We start from the raw sequence: 9,885 nt of genomic DNA on the forward strand, positions 1-9,885 counted from the left end.
GCGCGGGTTGGGGCCAGAGGAGGAAGGGGGCCCGGGGCGGGGCGGAAGGCGGGACCGGAGGTGGAGCAAGGGGCGTGGGGCAAGGCCGTCCCCCGCATCGGCCCCCCCTTGGCTCCGCGCGCCGCTCTGGGTTGGGCCTGGGGCTGCCCCTATGGGTCTGCCCCACGCCCTAGGATGGTGGCGGAGGGCCGCCGGGGAGGGCGACGGCGAGTGCGGAAGGGTCCGTGAATATCCCCCGGTGCCGGTGTGGGCAAGCGTCCCCACCGAGGGAGAATCGGGGCGGCCGGCTGGCCAGTCGGGTTGTGTCCCCTTCCTAAGGAGACGTGGGGACGGCGACCAGACGGCGGAGGAGGTGCCTCCTTCTAGCTTCAGACGCGGAGGCGAGCGCCGTCACCTCCCGACCCGGTGGAGCGCGTGGACGGTGAGTGCTGAGATGTCAGGGCGGGACGGGGAGAAAGCCTCCAGGCGACGACACTTTTGTGTGTGTGTGTGTGTGTGTGTGTGTGTGTGTGTATACACAGTCACAAGTCTACAAGCACAGGATGCAACACACATAAAGTACAAAGTTCAAGATAAACAGTAAAGGGAGAAACAAGTCTTACGTCCCTCCCTCCCCCTCCGGCCCCAGGAGAGGAAGACATATTCAAGCCTGCAGGCATTTCTGGAGAATTCCTCTAGTTCCGGCAGGTCTCCCCTACTGCCTTGCAGGTATTAGAAAGCTCCTGCCTTCTGCTAAAAGGGTCCTCAGGCTTCCCTGTAAACCCAGTTAGGGCACATCATTCCTTCTCAGCCACACTTGGGTCCTGCTGCTCCAAACCACGGCGCACCCGTGCCTCCGTGGACTTTCCGTGGCCACCTGTTCCCTGTGGGGTGAGGGTAGTCAGGGAGGGGAATTAGCTCCAGGCTGGGCAGGTAGTCTTTCGGTTTGGGGTGTTCCTCCTTCTCCAGGAGGAGCCCTTCTCTCTCCCTGTGTTGCCCTCCTCAGCCATATATTCTTGTTCTTGGATTCACTTTCCTGTTTTGGTGAAGCTGAAAAGAGGTGTCTGGGAGATCATTTTTTTAAAGATATTGCAAAGCTGAAAATGTCTTCATTTTGCCCTCATACTTGATTTGTAGTTTGGCTGGACATAGAATTCTAGGTCAGAATCCTCTTCCTTCAAACTCTGAAGGCATTGCTCCCTTTCTCCTCCCTCCTAGGAGTGTTGTGAAGAAATCCACAGCCATTCTAATTTCTAATCCTTTACAAGCAGTGGGGACATTTTCCTCCCTGGAAGTTTTTAAGATCTTCTCCTGAAGTTTCACAACGTGATGCTTCCATGTGCCTCGATTGTTACTTACTGTGTTGGGCTCTTAAAGGGCCCTCAGTCTAGAAACTCCTGTCCTTCAATCCTGGTAAATGATGTCATTGATTATTTCACTAATCAATTGTTTCTACTGATGACTCATCCCTAAGCAAACTCTTGAGGGTTTACTCTTACCTCTTCCTAAAGTCCTTAATTTAGGCTGTCAGACTTTGAGCCTGGCCCTTGAATGCTCACATGTGTTCTCTCCTGCTTTCCATCTTTATGTTTGTGCTCTCCTTTTGTTAGGTAGTTAGACATCAGCAGCAAGAAGGTGACAGTGGCGAGAAAGACAAGCAGAAGCAATCGAGTCACACCCAACCATCTGGAGACCCTCCCTGACATTAGCAGCAAGAAGGTGACAGTGGTGAGAAAGACCAGAAGGAGCAATCAAGTCACACCCAACCATCTGGGGACTCTCCCCTGACCCCACCCAGAACAGTGGAAACTATGGTCATATGGTGGGCAGCTTATCCTGTTAAAGAGGGGCACAGTAACACAAGGGAACTTCCCTGGGCTGCGCATGCCCAGACCAGACAGGTGTATAACCTATAGTAAACCCAAACTCATTATACCATCATTATAATAAAATCTATGTATGGTTTTGCCCCCCGCCCCCGTGGGCGTTTCTTAGCGATTGAAGGATGAGAGCCTGCGCAGCAGTAAACTTGTTACATAGCTCGGGACTGTCGATCAAATAATGATCCCCTGTCACTCGCCCCCGCCTCCCTGCAAAATGCTCCTTAAAAGCACCCTTAAGCCTGTATGGGAATGCTGCTTTCAATTCACAGAAACAGCCCACTCTCTCTCTCTCTGAGAGTGTACCTTTGCTTTGATAAACTTTGCTTTGGTCTTGCTTCACTTCGCTGAAACAGCCCGCTCTCAGAAACAGCCCGCTTTCTCTCTCTCTCTCTTTCTCTCTCTCTCTCTCCTTCTCTGAGAGTGTACCTATGCTTAAATAAACTCTGCTTTATGCTTAAGCTTAAAGCTGTAGTTTGCTAGTCTTTGCTTACTATCGCGGAACCAAGATTGCTGGTCCATTGACCAGCAATTGCTTCCGTTGACCTCCTCGGTTGGAGCTATTTTGTTATAACGCACGTCAACCCGGTGACACTCTGTGTGATTTCTTCCATTGAGGCTTTTGTTTCTGCTGTCATAGTGTTCATTTCCAGGAGCCCTTTCTTCTGTACAAATGTTTCTTTTTAGAAAGGGGAGGGTCTCTTTTTGCATCATCTTCCAGGGGGATCGTCCTCACTGGTCTGCAGACGTGAAGTGCTATGCTCCTGCTCGGTCGCTGTGCTCTGGGTTCTTCTTCCTGTTTCTTTTGGCTCTGTCTTCCAGGAAGAAGCTCTCTGAGAGGTCAGGTTATGTGTGTCTGCTGGTGACGAGGAATGGTAGGCCAGATGGCTGTTTGTGAGTGGGGCTCGTCAGATTTGAGCTTGATTCTGGGGAGGCTGTTATTTGGGGAACCTCCATCCATATCCCTAGGTCTTTCCTCTTGGGTTGGTCATGCTCCCTGGGAAGAGTCTTCCAGTCTCCTGCCTGGAGCATATAGACCTGGCTGCCAATATTTTGGGAGCCAAAGATGGACAGGAGTGGGAAGGGTCAGCTTACTGGATGAAGTAGACCCACCTCCAACTGTGCCTGCTGTCCCCTTCCTGGAATCCCTGTTTGCAGAGAATAGCCTCCCAGGATGCTGCCAGTCACCCCGTGCCACTTCCTGGAATGTGAAAAGGGGTTTAGGAATCTAACTGCTTCTTAAGCAATAAGGCAGTACCTATGCAAATAATCAAGCTGTGAAGACTCACCCCTGAGTAGCAGGGACAGAATCCCAGCCCTCATGGAGCTCAGTGAGTGGAGACAGAAAATAGTCGCATAAATATGTGATCGTTTCTCCAATGAAATGTGCATGCAAGGGATGCCTGCCCTTTAAAAGAAAGGCTTGGGGAGAGGTGTTGCCATGGACCTGAAGCAGTCTCTGAAAACTCCCATTGTGCCCAGACTGCAGGCTGACCGGCTCCTGATCCTGAGCAGTTTCGGTGGCTGGTCTTGCCACCAAGCAGGTCAAGGCGCCCGCGGCATGACTGCTAGTAATGGCCCGCTGCCCGGGGAACGGCAGCGGCGGAGGGTGGCTCGCGTGCTGCTTGCTGCATGTTTTTTTTTTTTTTTTTAAATATTTTATTTATTTATTTATTTATGGCTGTGCTGGGTCTTCGCTTCTGCGCGAGGGCCCTCTCCAGCTGCGGCAAGTGGGGTCCACTCTTCATCGCGGTGCGCGGGCCTCTCACCATCGCGGCCTCTCCTGCTGCCGAGCACAGGCCCCAGACGCGCAGGCTCAGCAATTGTGGCTCACGGGCCCAGTTGCTCCGCGGCATGTGGGATCCTCCCAGACCAGGGCGCGAACCCGCGTCCCCCGCATTGGCAGGCAGACTCTCAACCACTGCGCCGCCAGGGAAGCCCTTACTGCATGTTTGCTTCATGTTTGCTGCATGTTTGCTGCTTGCTGGGCCCGTGGCCCTGGGCTCTTCACTCTCCACTCCCCACCCCCGCACCCCCCAACCCGCGGAGCACCCCCTGCCCATCCCCCGTCTCTGAGTCCCGCCTCCCCAAGCTCCTCTGCGTCCCCGCACCCCTCCCCCACCGCGGCCCGCGAGAGATGGCTGGTGACCACCCCCCCACCCCGCCCCGCGCGCTTCACGCTGGTCGCGGTCCCCCCCCCAACCAAGGAAAGAGCCAGGATGAAGCGCCCCGCTCGCAGCGTGCCCGTCCCAGGCGGGGGCTCACCTCGTCCGGTCCCCGCAGGGCAGGAGAGGCACGAAGCCCGGCAGGGAGCCTGAGAGTCGCGCCTTCGGCGACGGCGGTGACCACTGGACCCAGAGGCGGCGCGGGGTCAGCAGCGCCAACTCCTGGCTAAAGCGCTGGGCCTGGGACCAGCCATAACGCTGAGCCAGACACTGGCCTTGCCGCTCAGCCTGACATCCCGCGACTGATGAGGAAACGCCAGGCGACCTGGTAATTCCGATGAAGCAGCCCATCTGCCTGCAGCCAGCCTGACCCGGTGCCCCTGTTTGCGGGGACTTCACGCCCCATCCTGCCGCCTGAAGCAGAGTCCCCAGCTCAGTGTAGCTCCCTCCTGCGAGGTTCCCCCAAGGGTCGGCTAAGCTGAAGCCCAGCAGGGTCACTGGGCTGCTGCCAACGTCCCAGTGGTCTGGTCTACCCTGGGGACACTTCAGCCTGCAGACTTTGGGTCCCAGCTCCACAGACAAACACACCACTGGTCTGTGGGTCCCTCACAGGTATGCCCACAGGGAGGTCCCTGGTGTAACCCCTGAAATCAAGCTACTGGTGCAGCCTCGTGGGGCTGTGAGAAACACATCTGTGTGCTCGTCCTGCAGTGCAGCAGACCTCCTTGCTGGGCCTGGGCCACTCCGGGCACACTGGGGCCTCTCTCTGGGCTGCCAGCGGGGCCCAATGGCTGCCGCCACATTCTCAGGTTGCAGCCCCACTGTCCTCGTCCCATCAGCTGACTCTGTCACCTTTGAAACTACCCTGTGTCCTGTGTTTGGCTTTCCCATCCCTTCACAGTTGCCACTGGCCATGCAGCAAGGGCCCTAGTCAAGGCCCTAGTCAAAGGCGAGCAGGGGCTACTCTTCGTTGCGGTGTGCAGGCTTCTCATTGTGGTGGCTTATCTTGTTGAGGAGCACGGGCCCTAGGCGCATGGGCTTCAGTAGTTGTGGCACGCGGGCTCAGTAGTTGTGGTGCATGGGCTTAGTTGCTCCACAGCATGTGGGATCTTCCTGGACCAGGGCTCGAACCCATGTCCCCTGCATTGGCAGGCGGATTCTTACCCACTGTGCCACGGTATTGCCAGGAGGTGGGACAGCCTCAAAGATTTCCACTCCGCCCTTCTCACCTCCTCCCTCCTCTCTGCCAGCCAACCTTTCCCTAGTAAAGGTCAGGATGATAAGGGATTACGTAGGCCTGTTTAGAAAGTTCGAGATTCTGCTCTGACCATCCCTCAGTGGGAATGGCCAAAACGGGGTCTGGGGGCTTAAACTTAATTCTAGCTCAGCCCCCTGGAGCCTCTTGTTGATTGGCAGGACTCTACACCACGAAGGCAGGGACCACGTGGCTGAGTGCCCTCATGGTGGCCATCGCAGGCCAAGGTGTAAAAATGCCCTGATCCCACTCACACCTGACCTCACCTGGATGGAAGGCCTGGGTGATCGGAAGAAAGGCAAAGTCACAGAAATGTGACGCACTGACTTTATGGCCAGGGATACAGGGCAGCGCTCTGACTCTGGGGGAGGGAGCACCTTAGACCCCAGGAGTTGTGGGGCGCGGGGTGGGCCAGGCATTCTGCTTTGTGTCCCCTCTGTGTAGTACCGCTTGAATCCAACAGCGGGGACAGCCGGCGCTCTGACCTGCAGCTGGTCCGTCATCACCATCCCACGTGCTCATGCGGCTGTGGGCAGGTGCTGGACTCTCCTGCTGGGCCTCAGGCCACCAGCAGCAGCTCCAACACACACACACCTCATTTCAGTCGCACTGCTACAAAGTCTTGGGCTTCTCCTGATGCCCAAGGGCCACCTATGGCAATAGAAGCTGCAACTACCCAGTGACATCACCTGCGGTACCCAGTGACATCACCTGTGGTTTAACCAAATCAGGCAGTTCATTTCTATAAACAGCTTTATTGATTAGAATTCACACGCCATACACTTCACCCATTTAAAGTGTACAATTCATTGGTTTACAATATATTTTCAGAGTTGTGCAACCAACACCACATCAAGTTTAGAACATTTTCATCACCCCATAAAGAAACCCCCTACCCTTTAGCAGTACCCACTACCCCCTTCTGCAGGCCCTGGCAACCACTAATCTACTTTCTGCCTCCATGGACTTGCCTGTTCTGGACGTTTCATATAAACAGAATCACGCACTGTGTGATCTTTGGGGTCGGGCTTCTTCCAGCATCACGTTTTCAAGGTTCATACGTGTTGTAGCACATATCAGTACACTTCACTGCTTTTTACTGCCAAATAATATTCCATTGTATATTCTCATAAATTCTAATGTATCCACTGTATTGAGCTATCACATTTTGTTTATCCATTCATGAGTTGGTGGGCATTTGGGTGTTTTCTCACTCCTTGGCTATTAAGAATAATGCTGCTATAAACAATCATGTACAAGTTTTTGTGTAGACACATTTTCACTTCTCTTGGGCATATACCTAGGAGTGGAATTGCTGGGTCATATGGTTACTCTATGTTTAACCTTTTGAAGAACTGCCAGACTTTCCAAAGTGACTGCATCATTTTACATTCCCACCGGCACTGTATGAGGGTTCCAATTTCTCCACGTCCTCACAACATTTACCTATCTTTTTTGACTATAGCCATCCTAGTAGGTGTGAAGTGGTATCTCATGATACAGCTGATTTGCGTTTCCCTAGTGACTAACAACGTTGAGCATCTTTTTGTGTGCTTATCAGCCATTTGTATATCTTCATTGTAGAAATGTCCGTTCATCCTCTGCTCATTTTCTAATTGTCTTTTTATTACTGAGTTTGTGAAAATTAATAAAGGGAAACCTCATTTAAAATGGAGTTGGGAGGCCAGCAGAGGGAGCTCTCAGGCAGGTACCTTTTTTTATTTTTATTTTTATTTTTATTTTGTTTATTTTTGGCTGTGTTGGGTCTTCGCTGGTGTGCGTGGGTTTTCTCTAGTTGCGGCGAGCAGGGGCTACTCTTCATTGCGGTGCACGGGCTTCTCATTGCGGTGGCTTCCCTTGTTGTGGAGCACGGGCTTCAGTAGTTGTGGCACACGGGCTCAGCAGTTGTGGCGCATGGGCATAGTTGCTCCGCAGCATGTGGGATCTTCCTGGACCAGGGCTCGAACCCGTGTCCCCTGCATTGGCAGGCAGATTCTTAACCACTGCGCCACCAGGGAAGCCCAGGCAGGTACCTCTTGACTGTCAATTACAGACCTAAGGAGAAGGATCACCAACAGCAAAGAGATTCACTGCATCTCTTACAGGAAAATGACGGCCCCAGCTGCCAGGCCAACGAGAACCTGTCATCACCCTGAACTCTCATTTTCCTCCAATTGACTTTTCTTCAAAACAACCCCTCCCAACTTCCTCCCTTTTCTCTATAGAGAAAAATGGTAAAATAACTGGCTGTTTTATTTTTTAGGTTAGCAAGTTGAAAGTATTCTTTATATATTCTAGACACAAGACCCTTATCAGATCTATGATTTGCAAGATTTTTTCTCTCATTCTGTGGGGTGGCTTTTCACTTTCTTCAATGTATCCTCTGAAACACAAAAGTTTTTAATTTTGGTGAAGTCCAATTTATATATTTTTTTCTTTTGTCACTTGTGCTTTCGTCCCTAAATTACTTCGTGAAGGACAGCAGCCACCTGAGCTCAACGCCAGCCCTGGGGGGTTAGGAAAAAACTTCCTTTACGTTGGAGCCATTTCCCTTTGGGTACCTGTCACAGTACTGCAGCCCATACTAAGACAGAGGCTCCTTTGGTAAAGAGTTTTGGTAATCTGTTTCTCTTTGCATGAAAATGTCTTTAGTCTATCCTCAGCCCTGAAATAAAGTTTTGCTAAGTAGTCAATTCTGATTTGGATTTTATTATTTACCTGAAAATATCCGTTTTGCTCTTCATTTGTAGATGACTTCTTTCTTTTTTTTTTTTTGGCCACCCCACACAGCTTGTGGGATCTTAGTTCCCTGATCAAGGATGGAACCCCGGGCCCCAGCAGTGAAAGCATCCTAACCACTGGACCTCCGGGGAATTCCCATGTAGGTGATCTTTTTATCTCCACCCTTGAATTTGCAGAACTTGGGCACGAATACAAACGGAGGCCAATAATATGAGCCTAAACATTTGAATTTTATAAATCAAAGTAATTTAAATAAATGATTTCACTGTTAAAGTTTAATTACATCTTATTTTATACAAATAAAACTATTCACAGTCTAGTGTTCAATAGATACCAAGTTACCAGTGTAAAGAGTGTTATGCTGCACTCGTGTTATATCTAGACCTATAAATACATACATTTCAGAGTGATATGAATTGTTTAATGTTGCAAAATGTTCCTCAGCCACCTCGTGCAGCTGCTATGAATAATACTGCACACACTTCATGAGCACCGGGACCACGAAATGGGACAGGAAGAGAAATAAGAAGGTAGATGTTTGCCACAGTGCTTAGCAATGAAAAAAATCAGTTACGTGATGCCTCTAAAAGGAACCATTTTGTTAATAACTTATCTTTTCCTTGTCTAAGCACTTACTTCTGCCTCTCAACTCCTTCCCACACTGCTTAGCAGTATTATCTCTGATTTCTCCATGCTATTGAAACCAAGGCCCCCTAAAACCGAGTTCCCTTACTGAGTTCATGATTCATCTCTCCACCCAAAACTTTATTCCCTTTTTTGTTCCCTCTGACCTCAATCCTGTGCTAACTGAACACTAATCAACCAGTCAGGTGACTAAGATGGCTGCTGTCGCTAATGTACTAAAATTGCCTTGTAGACATCATGGTTAATGTACAAACTCAGGTTGTTTCTCCAGGGCAAGATGAGCTCACAGACCCCCCCAGCCATGGACTGCCTGGCCTGAGAATGTAAACCAGAGACAGCCTGACTCCTGAAACTAGATTCAGAAATGTCACAGAAATGTCACAAAACGATGATGAATCCCAGCCTCTTTCTTTGTTCCCCATTTTAAAAAATCCCCTAACTCAAAGACCAAGTTGGTCGGAGGCTTATCTGAGCTGGTCTGAGTGGATCTGAGGCTTGTCTCCCACTCCTTTGCTTGGTGTCCTATAAACACCCGCTGTCAAGAGTCTGGCTTTCTGCGCGGGTTACAACTGCACGTTGCCCTGAGGGCTGACTTCAGGTCACAGGTGTATCCGCCCAGCTCTAGCGAGCTCCAGTCTACCCGTCCTCAGCACGTTTGGCTTTCCATGCCCCACAGCCACTGCCTCCAGCTGCGAGTCCGCGACCCAGCTGTGGCTCGAGGCGCAGTCACCCGGGTGCGGGGACGACCCGCTTGCCCCGCACCCAGACACACGCCGTTTTCCGGAAACGGCGGGAAGAGCCAAAGGCCAAGGGCACTGCCCGGGCCTAAAGAACAGAGGCGGCGCAGGCCGGCAGACAGCTCCGCCAGGAGCCCGGCGGGCCAGCACCCCGGGCCTGCGCCCTCGAGAGGCCTCCCGGCGGTCCCTCCCGACCACGAGGGCGTCCCGGCCGGCCCCGAGCGGTCACACCCCGGGCTCGGGCTGCGGCGCGCGGTCCCCGCGTGTTTCCACCCCCACGGCTCGGCCGGCCCGGAGGGTTTGCTCTCGGGTCTTCAGGGCTACTTCCTACGACTTGGGGTCCGCCAAAGGCGGCGCGGACCAGGGGACGGACCTGAACCTGAACCTCCACCCCTCGTCCCCGCCCCGGCCCCTCCTCCTGGGCACCGGTCCCCCTCCCCCCGCACCCTGACCCCTGTCCCCATACCCTGACCTTCGCTCCT

General features: G+C 52.5%; 1 protein-coding gene across 7 annotated transcripts; it reads left to right on the forward strand.

The window, feature by feature from the left end:
* The first annotated feature begins 28 nt into the window (after positions 1 to 28).
* Positions 29 to 9,773, forward strand: LOC118882575. 7 transcript variants are annotated; one of them, XR_005016806.1, is made up of 6 exons: positions 429 to 1,392; positions 1,590 to 1,707; positions 2,581 to 2,699; positions 3,342 to 3,403; positions 4,148 to 4,352; positions 7,333 to 7,977. XR_005016806.1 is itself a non-coding variant. In XM_036828502.1 (5 exons), exons 1-5 carry the CDS (start codon positions 152 to 154, stop codon positions 4,252 to 4,254), a joined length of 672 nt encoding a protein of 223 aa, XP_036684397.1. In that variant the 5' UTR covers positions 29 to 151; the 3' UTR covers positions 4,255 to 4,265. The 7 variants fall into 7 exon arrangements, 4 of the variants coding, with proteins under 4 accessions (XP_036684397.1, XP_036684398.1, XP_036684399.1 ...); XM_036828502.1 differs by lacking the exons at positions 429 to 1,392; positions 7,333 to 7,977 and adding an exon at positions 29 to 421 and having other exon boundaries at positions 1,594 to 1,707; positions 4,148 to 4,265; XM_036828503.1 differs by lacking the exons at positions 429 to 1,392; positions 7,333 to 7,977 and adding an exon at positions 29 to 421 and having other exon boundaries at positions 1,594 to 1,707; positions 3,342 to 3,430; positions 4,143 to 4,220.
* The last annotated feature ends 112 nt before the right edge of the window (positions 9,774 to 9,885 follow it).

Source organism: Balaenoptera musculus, chromosome 16, assembly GCF_009873245.2.
Source record: "Balaenoptera musculus isolate JJ_BM4_2016_0621 chromosome 16, mBalMus1.pri.v3, whole genome shotgun sequence".
In the NCBI taxonomy this organism is placed as follows: domain Eukaryota; kingdom Metazoa; phylum Chordata; class Mammalia; order Artiodactyla; family Balaenopteridae; genus Balaenoptera; species Balaenoptera musculus.